Here is a 14,194-nt window from a genome sequence, read left to right as displayed (position 1 = left end):
GCGGCGTTATATATAGTTATATTCCTTGTTAACAAATTATTCCTCTTTAACACTCTCCAAAAGTAATCCACAAAAAAGTTAAAAAACAAATTTGCAACCGTTTAAGAGTGAATTAATCAATAACCAAGGAAAATTCGCAACACCGCAAAAAATTTAGCCCCTCTGACTCTCACCTTTCTGTGTATAAACCTCCAATCATTGCCAAATGTTTTTTGATGAAATGAGTATTCGCTGACGAAATTCAGAATATATAATTCCGCAAAATTTGCACGGCATTTTATTCAGGGATAACTTATTTTTAAACCTTTAAGGACATACTTTCTTAAGCTTTTCAAAAAAATAAACATTTCATGGGGGTATTTGGCAACATCGAGTGGACATACGGCATTCTTCCGCAGCACGGCGTTAACCAGAGGCTGACACAGTAGTTTTACGGCAATCGGACGAGGAAGTAGAGACCAAACGCCGGAACAGTATCTCCAACGACCGGCGAAGGGGGGGGGGGGGGGCTAACGGGGCAAGTGTCAATTTTTCGCAACCTGCCGGTCGCGTCTGGCTGACCGCGCTGCACCATGACGGGGCATAGCAAATAGAATAACGGAAACAGGCGCGAGGCAGCGCGATCTTGAAGCCGCGTTAAGAAATGAAAATCGGCCGAAAAAAGAGAAATAATCCGTGAGCAGCGGCCGTTGAACAATGGGCTCTTGCTCTTGGATGGAGTGCACTCGGTCTTCGCGCCGGGTCGACGTCATTGTGTCCCGGATTTGGGTTAGGGTCACTTGGTCATGTGCAGAAAGCGGGGACTCGCCGCCAATTTTGGACTGGGGGTCCCACGTCATGAGCGCCGTTCAGATGCAGTTCCTGTTGAAGAGTTGAAGATTCGCCATGTACCGATTGCCAAGGAGTCGGGCAGAATATGCCTCAAGATGAAGACTCTAACTACTTGGTACAGCGAAGGAAACAGGGAGGGGGGAGAATATACAGTCTCAGTGTTCGGTGCCGGACACTTTAAAAAACTTTGGGTCAAAGTTTCAAGCCGTAGTCGCACTAATTTTTAATGATGTTATGTGAGCGCGTTAAAAACTGATCGTTGCAATCAGCGACTATAGCGCCGTCAATTTTAGCAGCTTTTTTTTTATCTAATTCCCCTTGTTTTACCTTCAAACTTTGTATTGCCATCAATGGGTTTATCCTGGAGTGTTTTGGTGTCCTTTATTGCGCTAAAACATGCAGAACTAACCCCTCCAAGCTCCTTGACCGGGCCTCTAGATGTGCTTGTGCGGCCCTCATACTTTCATAGGAATAATTTCAAAGGACAAATTTTCAAGAAATCATGTTTTATCCAAGAATATATGGCAATGCCTGGAGGCTTACTGCTGTATAGAGTTCCTCCGCAGCACAGCAGCATGCCTATAAGTCTATGCTCTCACATCCCCAGTTCAAAGGCATGTGCATCTCCTTGAATCTCAACCAGCAAAGTTCAGTAACTTTTACACTCTGGGTGAACTGATTTCAGAGGCGAATCTAGGTAGCTCGAACGGAAAGATCGTAAGCGGGGTCCAAGGGCCTCCCGCGGGAAATTTTTGAATTTTTAAAATACCTGATATGCAGTCTAAGTCGATTTCGTCATGAAACCAATTCGTCGTTTCTGGACGAAGGAACGTAACTCCATCCTAAGGTTGCCAAATTGATGCTCAAAACAATTAATTTTTTACAAGAATCACCTGTGCAATTTTCGTCCAAACTTTTCCTGATTTTTGCATGGAATCAGAGGAAAAATCAGTGAGATCATCAGTTAAAAATGCCCAAGATTCTCCTCCTAAAAATGAAATTTGCGGAGGGGAATTTAGGAACATTGAAATTGGTTACGTCTTTCGTCAGAGAAAAACGACCGGTAAGCCGGAGTGCCTACAAGTCCGGAATTTCCGGTTGGAGCGGTCTGGGGGTACTGAAAAAGTGCGCAAATTCCGCAAGAAGGTCCGGAATTTTTTTCATGTCTTGGCATTTTTGTCATAATTTGAGCGAGAAATAAAAAGTTTTGAAATTTTTTGAATTCCGTCAATTGAAGGTACTGAAAAAGTACTGAATTTTTCTATAAAGAAGGTACGAAATTTCTTGGGATAGTACTGAAAAGTCACTGTAAAAGTACTCAATTTGGTTAGCCTGCTTTAGTAGACACTCTGGGTAAGCCTCTTTCATTCTTCTACCCTCCGTTCCTTCAAGCTCTCTTTCTCCTCTTTTTTTTCGGGCGAACAGGGGGTTGGGCGAACGCCCCCCGCGGCCCTACGCCCCCTGTAGGCCCGCATATTACTTCTTTGAGGAGGAAAGCCTTGTCTATGCTAAAATGCAACTAGAGCCAGGCTCTTGTGGTGAATTTTCCGACGGCAACAAGGTAGGGAGGACGGCTGGAGCCGGGTGCGGGCAGGGAAAGCCTCCACGAGGATTGTGCAACCGCTTTCCGCCGCGGATGACTTCTCACCGACGGCGATGCGTCGCGTCGCGGGGCGACTCCGCGGACGGCGCGCGGCGCGGCGCTTTTCTGATCTTGGGACGCCGAAATTAGCCGTGTTTCCATTATTGTTTTATCCGCGTCAAGGTTAGAAGTGCTCTCTTGGCCAGGGCCACTGCTCTTCACTTTTTTTGTTTTCTAACTCATCGTCGGTTTCGCTGGCTTCAGCGCCAGTTTGATCTTGAGCGAGAATCCTCTCGACCGCGCGCGTTCCGTTTTCCTGAATCGCGAGTGCGAACTGCGAGTGCGAGTTGCGAGTGCGAGTGGTCATCTCGGAGGAGCGAGTGTCAAAGTCCCGCCTCTGGCTCGTGAAGTGTGCTGGTTCTCGGCGCTTGGGATATGGTAAGTTTTTTTTTTTTTTTTTTTTTTTTTTTTTTTTTTTTTTTTTTTTACTGGTTTTATGGCTTCGTGTATAGGACCTTCAGCCAACTTTAGACTATGTTTATTGTCCGTAGACATCGAGGGATTTACCTACGCACATTTATGCTCCAGGTTTTTCGAATTTTCAGGGATTAGGGTCGAGAAGAATCTGTTTCAGCAGATCCACACGGTGAAACAACTTTATGCGTGGGACCCGAAGTCGAGGTCATATGGATCTCTGAAGTTTCCGGATCTCGCATCCGAAAACTTGAGTTCCGGCTGCCGAAGTTCGGGTCAGACACCTGAGGTATCCGGTACATGCCTAAGTACTTCAGATGTCTGACCCGAACTTCGGCAGCTTGACCTCAAGTTTTCGGATGCGAGATCCAAAAACTTCAGAGATCCATATGACCTCAACTTCGGGTCCCACTGGCACATGTGTTGTTTCCAAATTGAGCTAGAAATAGTGGTTCTATATTGCAAAATGTAGTTAAATTAATTCCTCTGATCTCTAGTATACCTACTGCCGTGCTAAGCAAACACTCCGTATGAACCTTCAAACGTTGCCGTATTTCCTTTAATTAAAAAATAGTTTTCAGAGAAACTTGTGAATAATGTTCTTCCGATGTTTCAAAGAATTTTGTCCACAAATCTAACGTATCTTAAACTATAAGTACTATATTCATAATTTTTTATAAATTAAAAATTCTTCCTCCGCAAATGATTATTTTATCGAAGGAGCCCTGCAACATGCGAATGTTCTTACGGCACTCTTTCTTAGCACAGCCAGGGGCGGACTGGCCATGGGGGCGGGGAGGCGATCCCCTCCTAACAATTTGCCGCGGATGTCCCGAAGGGGCCCCCGCGGCAAAAATTTTTCAGATCATCGTTTTTTTTCCCGTAATGTTGTAATTTTTCTATCCTTCTCAGTCACGAAAAGGTCCCGAAATCCTTGAAAATTTGTTTCTAAGAAACATGAAAGGTCGCCTAAAGCTTAGGTGATGAAGGGGGCCACCGAAGAATCCTGAGAATGGGTTATTTTGAAGTTCAAGTACTTTAGAATTTAACTCAGATAATGCTTAAAATTGAAAATAAAAAGTGTTAAATTTTCAAAATTTTCCGGGGAAGGGCCCCCTGATCTTCTTAGAGGGGCCCCCGAAAGACAGGAGGGGCCCCCAGATCTAGGTCGCCTCCTAACTTTTCGACTACCAGTCCGCCCCTGAGCACAGCGGTATAGTTATTATTGTTTCAATTTTTCTATCTTAACCAAATCTTCTGCTATCGAATACGAAAAATCATGGAGAATTTAAGTTTTATGTTGACCAGCTTCCCTACGAAAAAATAAAGGTTCTCTGGAAGTCTGCAACGTCGCAAATGGAGAAACGTCGTCTCTCATTTTGCCCAAAAATATGTATGCATAAAATTGAAGGCATTATGACTTTCCTCTCTCAACTTATATTCGTTTGGAACGATAAACAATGGGACGCGCTTGCTACGGCGCCTTGATACAACTATACAACCTCGACGGATGTCCGTATTGCGTTCAAAAAATTGAAGGCGTTTTGACTCCCTGCTCATACTACCTGTAGTTGATTCGATCGACAGACGCGTTGGTCGGCGGTGACGGGGACTGGATGAAACTATTTAAACTTGATGGATGTCCGTAATGCACCGACTGAAATGCGAAACCACGTATCTCCATTGCGTTGTTTCAAAATTTCCGTTCTTATTTCATCTCTTCCATGAGAAACAATCCGAATTTACGACTTTAAATTTTGAACCAAATCTTCTGCTATCGAATACGAAAAATCATGGAGAATTAAAGTTTTATGTTGACCCGATTCCCTACGAAAAAATAAAATTTCTCAGGAAGTCTGCAACGTCGCAAATGGAGAAACGTCGTCTCTCATTTTGCCCAAAAATATGTATGTATAAAATTGAAGGCATAATGACTTTCCTCTCTCATCTTATATTACAACATTTTATTGTTTATTACAACATTTTTAAACGAATCAATGCAACAGTTCTCCGGTAGATAAATGAATTTTTCGATGACATTTGAAAATAGCTGTTATAACTTTGTCCCTTCCTGCTTAACGCGCTCCATTAAGTCCTCACTTTTCGAAGCACTATCATCTAATCCAACCATAGTGTTACCAAAACGGTCCATCTCCCATAAAAAATCTCTTAAAGACGCTCAAGTCCAAATCGGGATAAAACCGTCTCTGATGTTGTGCCTGTATACACAGTCATTTCATTCGTTTCAAGATTTCCCTTATAAGTTCTCTAAAATCCACATTACCAAGAATTTAATTATTATCGAAAAAATCTCTATTACAATTATCATTTTAATATATTTTTATTCTTTAAAATAATACATTTGAAAAACCACACTATGCTGTAATTTATAATTTAATTGATCACAAACCCATTTCTCCAGCTTTGCATGCTCTGATTCTGTAGCTCCTGGATGGTTGCCGAATAAATACTGGCAAAGGCTCTCCTAAGGACTACCAAGTCCAAAAGAGGCTATTAAGTCCGTTTTATTAGCCCTTCACATGAGGCATTCCTTTCAAGAGAATGGAGATACCTATTGCATGTGTGAGGAATTTGCGATTTGACTCCTGATAGCGTATGATATCCCCTCCATTTTGTCCTCAACTTGAGAGCTTTTTTTGAGCTCGGGAGTTGACTTCAGAGAAAACCAGTGGCACCATCGTGTTTCTCACGATCTTTTACATAAGAATCAATAGTCAAATCGCAAATTCCTCACACACGCAACATCTCCATTAGTCAAGGTCTAATTTTCCTCAAATTTTCAGGTTGTTGATGTGGTTACCGACAAAATACTGGCTCCTGTGGATTCTCCTTCTGGAAAGCGCCCCGGCGGGAGCGCCAAGCGCCGCCAAGGCTGCGTCGCGCGTAGGCGATCCAAGTTCACGGCTCGAGCCGGGCGACGAACTGCGCACGCGCACAACGGCGAACGATGAAGCGCGCATGCGCGACGTCGAGAACTCCACCCGGAGCCACCGCGGCTTCGGCTACTACTCCAAGGAGATGGGCAAGTACGTGAAGCTCCTGTCCAAGAGCTTGGGCACCTTCTTGGGGAGCCTCCAGCGTGAGTCACCCCGACGGAGCGATGACTCCTCCGACGCCTCGGACGTGGAGTCTGCTGGGAGCCAGTCCAAGCTCACCGTCAGGGACTCCCTGGGCGCGGCCCCGGGAGGCAACTCCCTCCTCTCAAAGATCAACAAGGGGTTCAACTACACGAGCGGCATCTCCAAGTACCTAAGCTCCATGCCCGCCGTGAGGAGCCTCACGTCCAGCTTCACCGGCGCCGTCGCCAGCGTCCAGGACTATTTCAAGCTCATTAAACCGGGTCAGTGCTCACGTCATAAAGCTCTTCACGCTATCAATATTTTTCAGTGGCGTGGCGTGCTTCGCGATATATCGATTGATCTGACATTTAAACCTATGGAAAAGAATCGATAAACAGGGTGTTAGCAACGAACGCCTTAATAATCGATTTTTTAATATAGCTTCAAATGGGGAAATTTCAATAATCGATTTTTCACGCCACGCCACTGATATTTTTGTCAATATATCTGTCGCAGGCAAATGCTCAAATCAGGCGTTCAATGAAATGCCGAGGCATACGCTCAAATTATGATATTTTACCAATTTTTGTGAGTTATTCACGTAAGAGATCTCGAGTTTTCAATGTTTTGAAAATATGAAACCATCAAATCTACAACCCCTCCTTGTATCTCTCCAAACGCTCCTCATATATTTTAACTGTGAAAACTGTAAAAATTTTGCCTTTCATGATATATATAGATGTACTTACTGTAAATTTCAAGACAGGTGCCAATTTTTCCCCAATGAAATGCTGCAAATTTTCACAGAGAATCCTTTCCTACAGGAATAAAAGGTCTTTTTGTCTAAAAGTATAGGAAAAAAATGAGAATTTCGAACAAAGTAAGAATGTCTGAACATTTGTCCAAGCATTTGATAAAATGCTTGATTTGAATACTTGCCTGCGAGTCAACGTCATGCAGATTGCAGATACTGTACGAGTAAACCGACAATGAAATCAAACCACTCCACTAATTGCCGGTTTTGGAAACGATTTAATATGAACGCTAATAGCAATCTGTAACAATGCAAATTGTGGCTTAAAATTTTGATCGAATCGTTTTGACGTATTTGAGGGCGTTTATCATAGGAAACTGATAATTCATACTTTCACCCCAAGTTGGTTTCCTTGCCGCACTGGACAGGCGAGAATGCATAATTAATATTGACGAAAATGTACTACATGCCGTGATAACATTAAAACTGGGTTAGTGACAGATTTATGATTGCTTTTTAACTAGTATGAGATTATGTTGGTATGGTATGAGATATGTAGTCATGAGATCCGAAACTGAGCCCAGGTCAAATAGGCAACTCAACTAACTGCAAGGCAAAGCGTAGAGTATCATTTCATGATGAAGGCGCCTCTGACCGAAAACGTGTTTCACAAAGAGAGGATCCTTCCTTGAAGATGTCCTGGATATCTCGATGAGAGCAACTTCAAATTCTCTGGAAGGGATTTAGTTGAAAAACTGCTTTATTGATGTAATATGTAATACGTATATAAATTAAGTATCTTTAGGATGCTTAAAGTATATTGAACTTTCAAATTGAAAGGATTTTTAATCAATCTTATTGAACTGAGAATAGATGTAGTGGGTATTTATCTGGTATTTATGTATTTGTTTAAAAATTTAAAATACGAAATTTCATTAATTTAGGCACTCAGTGGTGCGGTGATGGAGATCGGGCGAAGAGTTTTGAGGATTTAGGATTGTTTTATAAGACGGATGCATGCTGTCGCGAGCATGATAGTTGCCCAGATTTCATCTTGTCTGGAGCAGAAAAACATGGACTTAAGAATGATGGCGTTTTCACCAAGTGAGTATGTAATGAAACAATCTTACTACTTATTTTTTTCCTCTTAAAGGAGCATCCATAAATGACGTAACGTTCTATGGGTGTTGACGGGGCATGCTTTACAAGCCGGGAACGGGAGAAGAGGGGATCAGTGCCAGAGTTATCGAACCTTCTTTATTGGTAAAAAAAACAAAAATCCAAAATATATCATCCTAATTTCTTTGACTTTATTTTTCACGCTAACATTGCAAACCACCTTAAATTTTATCCAGCTTTATACTCAACAGTTTCCCTTAGTTTTTGAATCTTAAAGGGGGGAGCCTGTCAAGTGTCACGTAATTATATTAAAGGAGGCCCGAGGTTGTTTTACGAAGGGGGAGTCTAAATTCCGAAGAAGTGCGTCACGTTATTATTATAAACGCTCCCTCATAATTAATGGTTCGTCTTCATTTTTAAAAAATCATTATTTTTATTATTTCTTTTAACATTCTTTCTGTTTTAACATGAGGGGAAATTTAAGTGTTTTGGAGAACCAGAGTAAACAGCGTCCGTTATATTCCTCGAATCAGGAAATCCATGAAAGCCTGAAATTTGTTGACCCATCAAAGAGTGCCACTTTTTTTGGAGTTAAAGGATTGAGATGACAAATCTCTACATAGGTACTCTGATTTTCGGGCGCTATGAGTAACGACAAATCCCGTGCATTCCTGAAGAAATTAGAAAAACGAAATTGCCTTCAATTTCAGACCTGCAACACGCACACCCGTGGGACACGATTAGTTGCATCAAGGCGCTATACTCTTTATCAGTCAAGTCTTTGTAAAGCGGAAGCGCCTCCAATTTTTGAGTGTCGAAAGTGAAACTACGGGACCACGTAGGTATTTCGTCTGCGGTGTTTAACAATTTCCGCTCCCTTTTTTATTTTTTTGAAAAAGAACGGAATCAAAATCATTCCTTATTAAAGTTTTCCCAGAGTTTTCTTCGGACGGAGAAGAAAACCCAAACGGAAGCTTTCAAGAAAGAGTCAGTTGCGCCGGCCACAGAATCGTGTTTTGATTCTTGATTCCTGTAGATCAGCTGAAAGTAATGAGATCCGTCCAAATATCAATTTTTTTCCCGTTCAATATTAACCGAGATATCTCGCTTTGAAAAATTCGGTTCATGACGTCATCCACCGCGGTAGTGACACTCTTGGTTTCTTCCACCTTACTTTCATCTTAATTATACGTCGAGTAACCAGTGAAATGAGTACCTCCCTGACTGCTGAAAGCAGGGTGGAAGAAACCAAGGGTGTCACTACTTCTGTGGATGACGTCATAAACCGAATTTTTCAAAGCGCATGTATCTCGTTTAATATTGAGCGTAAAAAGTCGACCTTTGGACGGATTTCATTATTTTTAGCTAATCTACAAAAATCAAGCATCAAAACACGATTCAGTGACCGGCGCAACTCACCCATTGACGATGAGTAGTTTTCCAGATAAAAATTAAGTATGTATGACAGGAATTTTGCGTCGCCTCAACCGAGATACGTGGTCTGGCATTATCACCGTCGAGATGTATTGCGCGCATTGAAGATACTAAGAGTATAAGGAAGATTTACTCAACTCGTAAATTTGTAATGAAAAGTTGAGAAAAATAAAAAAAAAAAGTTGTAAAATTTACGTAAAAAACCTATAAATTGTTTTGATAAGTACTTTTAAAATTCGTTCAAAATCTCGCGAATAATTCTGCTGAGGTCGGTCAATGGGTGACATTGATTAGCTTATGGATTCCTTTTAAAATTAACGGCCGGCCCTCTTGGCATAATTTTCAGGCTTTCGGCCGGCCAGTCCGCGGACTGACTGCCCAGTTCACGGAATGGTCAAGAGCATCGGTAACAAATTCCTGCCTTTTAATCCCACGCATTCTGTTTCATCTTATCCTACAATGGATGTGAACAAGTTAATCTCACTATCTCCCAAAATTGTCCTAATCCAATTGGACTTCCACAGCTTTTCAATAATCCAGTTCATCTGATATTTGCAGGTCATATTGGAAGTGCGTTTTGAGCTCAGCAAAAGGATAGTTCTGAAAGAGTCCGCAATAACGTGTGCATTTTTGTTCCAGATTGCACTGTGACTGCGATGTACAATTTTACCAGTGCTTAAAAAGTGTACATTCAGCAATAGCTTTAAGTACAGGATTTGAGTACTTCAACATTCTGAAACCACCCTGTTTTAAAAAAGAACATCCAGTGATAGGTTGTAACGCATATAATAGGTAAGTGTTTCTCAGGATTCTATAATTCCTCACAGATACGAAAGGGCCGTCTATAAATTACTTTACCCATTTTTCCCGAATTTTTGACACCTTCCTCTTCCTTTGTCCGCTGCTTGTCTTTCAGACTCTCCCCCACAGGCTTCTTAAAAGTTAAAATGTCCTGAAATACCGCCCATGGGCCGCCTGTATTTTGCCGCCCTTTCTCATTCGTTTTGAAACATCCATACAAACCATCAAGTGAACGTGCCGGTGGAGGAGGGGTACCGTACCTACATAAGACGCGTTTACTCGCGTCGGGCAAATTTTTTGTAACAGCCCTGTCAACATTAGCAAAAGTTCACGGAACTTAGCGCGAAAATTAAGTTCCGTAGACCTATCTCTGCGTGGACGACGCCTTTCATTTATAAGAAAAGAACGAAAAAATTATGAATAAGAATAAACATGAATGTGGTCTAATGAATTTAATTTCCGCCACCGCGCCAACCGCAATGTGTTTGGCGCAATGCGTGAAGTATTCATGCAGTCTTGTAGGCACTATGAGTTTCAAGCCAACCGCTGCTGACCGCACTACGTTTGACGCAATGCGTGAAGTATTCATGGAGTCTTGTAGGCGCTAATATGTGTTTCACGTTGACCGGTCCGCCGATAGGGCTTCCGCTTCTCCTTTCCATCTCAAGTTCTCGTCATCATTGCTCTCTGCGGCGCCGCGCCGCTCCAGGCCAAGTTGCGTGCTTGGTTTCTCTCTCAACTAGACCAATGAAAGGCGCAATCTCTTGTAGTATCACCGAAAGACGAAACAAATTAGAAATTAATATACTTTAACTCTCAAGAAATGAGAGATTTTTTCGCCTCTTCTCATTTGTAATTTTTTTTCTGAATCAGATTTTTTTCTTGATACCTACATTTGAAAAAATTACAACATTTGCCGCCCCCTAAATTTGCCGCCATGGGCCGCGGCCCATGTGGCCACCCCCTAAACCCGGCCCTGAATGACACTAACAATGAGCCTTTTACATTATTTCAGGATATATTTGAAGGCAACGTCGGGAAGGTCATTTAATGTTCCTGAGAATGTATGGAATGAGTCATTAGGTACTTATTTTGAAAATTCCGCTTGATTCGTCAATGAGCGAAATAAATATTGAACGTGCCAGGTTTTAGTATGGAGCGACCGAACAAAGTGGTGATTTTTGTCGTAAAAAATGCATTCGATTTTCTATTATTGCGTAATCTCTCTCCCTCCATAGACAATTGGAGTTCCCTCAAAGAAAAGGCCTCCGTAGAAAAGGAGGCCCTGGTAAAAATTGGTGGTAAAATCTGTGTTCCAAAATACCATAGACCTGCAGCCGGCTGTAAGATTTCCAATAGCTTCTATAGCCGGCAACACAATTTCCTATAGCCTTTTATAGCCGATGGCGATTAAGCAACAGCCAGGCGATAAAGTGTATACTAAACGCAATTACGGATGCTAGTGACTTTTTGGACTACTGCTCTCTTTTTGGGCCGTAGTATCTTCATTTATTTTGCCAGGGAAGCTCCGTACTTTTGATGGATGCCTGCCAGTCCTAATATATTAGAGAGCCTTCAGTTTCGTATGATACTGTGCAATACCTCTGGTGTGAAATAGTTGCTTCAAGCGCCGTGGCACACTGCGGCGCGGCAGGCGGGCAGCCAGCGCGAAACGCGCATTGGCGCCTACAAACCTAACAGGGATACTTCACGCGTTGCGCAATGCGTGAAGTATCCCTGTTAGGTTTGTAGGCGCCAGTGCGTCGCCGCTCCGCTTTGTGTTAGGCTCTAATATTTAATCTGGCGGAGTCAGCGTTATTCAACTCATGATTTTAAAAAGTTTGCACATCCTGCATGGATTATTCTCTTTTTAGTTGATGAAAAAAAAATATGTTTTAGAGGAAAATATAATGTGTGTTTTGTAAATATCAAGGTTGTTCCGTATCAAACTTAATGATTTCCAAAGCACACGAATTTCTACACAATTTCTTATAGCCTTTTATAATCGATGGCGAAAAAGCAACAGCCAGGCGATAAAGTGTAAAGCCCGGCGATAGGAATTATAGCCCGACTGCATAATTTTTTATCGCTTCGTATACAGCCCGGCCGTATGATTTTCTCCGCATTCTACAGCCCTAGCTATACCTATGATTTTCTGTAGCCTTCTTTAGCCGGCTATAAGAAGTCCTGCGGTATTTTGAAACGCAGCTCTTATCGCCGATTTTTACCAGGGAGGGGGTGGAGGGGGGTTGATTTTTTGACTTGTTAGGTTTTCCGATCTAAATATAACCGTGCGCGAGGATAAGAACATCAGCCTACAGAAGCTAAATGTATATTGTATACAGCTAAGCTATTTTCGTCGCGTGGACGGAATTTTCAGATTTCTATGGAAAATGTTCTTCAGTGCCTTCAGGAATAGATTTGTGAGGGTTTTAGTTCATTTTCGTGCTAAAAGATGCACGTATAAGATGAGAACTTATGAAATTCCTACTGAAATTTCGGGTATATTAATATGTTTCATGGCCTAGACCTATAGAAAGCTTTTGCCGTTATATTGCTCCTTCGATCTGGCAACACTTACTACAAAATACCACGCATAGTACTACAATGCGTAAGTTGACGAATTCTTGGTCTCTCATTGGTCCGATTTGTTTTGAACGGTTCATTCATGAATAGCGTAGTAGTCAAGGCGCATGCGCAGCAACCGTCACGATCAAGCACATGCGGTTTAGTTCGTTCATATCCGGTATAAAAAAACAAAGCTAACGGTTAGTCTTTCTTTGATTCATTCGCCGTAGATTTCTTGATTGAATTAAAATAATGTGTTTCATGAAGAGTAATATATCTACAAGAATGTTAAGAATGTCATACAATATTCACTCTTTTAGCAAACATCTGATGAACAGAATGAGTCGATGTATATCAATGGTAACTTTTCCGCGTGAGGAGTTCAGACGAGCCAAAGGTGTTGGTTATCGATCAAATGTAGGTTGTTTAGTTATTTTTTCCCCTCATGATCATGCCAGTCATATCACAGCTGGTTATGGTATTTACATCCCATATACATGCAGGAATTGACACTTATTGTCCAATGAATCTATTATTATCTTTTTAAATTAAGTAGGAATAAATTCATAAGGTTAGAATGCAAATGCAGGAAGATCTCAACCGATAACTCAATAATCTCTTAATACTCTGGCTTATGTAGATAGACTTTATGGTCTTGCAGTGATTGCTACACAAATTCATAAAATGTACAGGTAAGAAAGATGCGAAGAGCTGGTGCTTGGATGATGAGTACATATTTAGAACTTTTAGAGTTTAAAGCCTCTTATTTGGGACTCAAAATCATGGAAAAATGCACTGCTGAATTAACAAAGCTGAAAGCTTGCACACCGAAATTACTGAGGCTTAAGAGGATCTTTAGTGTTGTTATATTAGTAAAAGTCCATAGTGCCTGAAGCATCATTAAAATGTGAACTGTATTGTGAAGTAGGAGCAGCAATATTAAGAATCCAGGAGGATCATGCATATTGATGTCATGAGTTACCATACTAAAGGATGTTAAAGATATTACATACTCAGTGATGAATTGGTGTAGGTACTGAATCTAGGTTTTTGGTTGGACATTGATAGATGCGGACGTATCTCCATTACCTATATTTACATTTAAATATGAGCCTTGCAGATGGTAACTAACTTTTTTAAATTTTTGTTTCAGAGGAAAGTGCGTTCAATTCAAGCTTGACAGTAGTCATGAGAAAATATGGCAATGGTTTGAAAATAAAGAATTTCTGTGGTGATACTCCAACTTTGTCTGTCAATTCAAATGCACGACTTGAATTGCAAAATGTCTTTCCTCTTCCTTGTCAAGGGTTACGAAATTGACTGATTGGTGAATTTTGTATAATAATATATCATGATGAACATTGAGTAACAGTGGTGCTTTCTGAAAATTGATATATACCTTGCGTGCTTTTTTGACATCTTTCACTATAATTGCATGAGATATGAGTCAGAAAATCATCAACGATTTTAACCCTTTTACAATACAAAATTAAAAATTAAATCAAACGAAGAGTGACTAAGAATATAGATTTCAAAAAAAAGGTCACTGAA

The 14,194-nt window shown here is 41.3% G+C and overlaps 1 protein-coding gene across 1 annotated transcript; it reads left to right on the top strand.

Moving 5' to 3' along the window:
• The first annotated feature begins 2,647 nt into the window (after positions 1-2,647).
• Positions 2,648-14,012, top strand: LOC109031645 (uncharacterized). Its single transcript, XM_019043289.2, has 5 exons — positions 2,648-2,851; positions 5,692-6,248; positions 7,666-7,825; positions 9,914-10,066; positions 13,797-14,012. The coding sequence occupies exons 2-5, from the start codon at positions 5,699-5,701 to the stop codon at positions 13,876-13,878; spliced, it is 945 nt and encodes a 314-aa protein (XP_018898834.2). The 5' UTR covers positions 2,648-2,851; positions 5,692-5,698; the 3' UTR covers positions 13,879-14,012.
• Positions 14,013-14,194: the final 182 nt, after the last annotated feature.

This window comes from Bemisia tabaci, chromosome 1, assembly GCF_918797505.1.
Source record: "Bemisia tabaci chromosome 1, PGI_BMITA_v3".
In the NCBI taxonomy this organism is placed as follows: domain Eukaryota; kingdom Metazoa; phylum Arthropoda; class Insecta; order Hemiptera; family Aleyrodidae; genus Bemisia; species Bemisia tabaci.
Note: the sequence above shows the minus strand (reverse complement) of the source record. Positions and strands in the feature narration are given on the sequence as shown.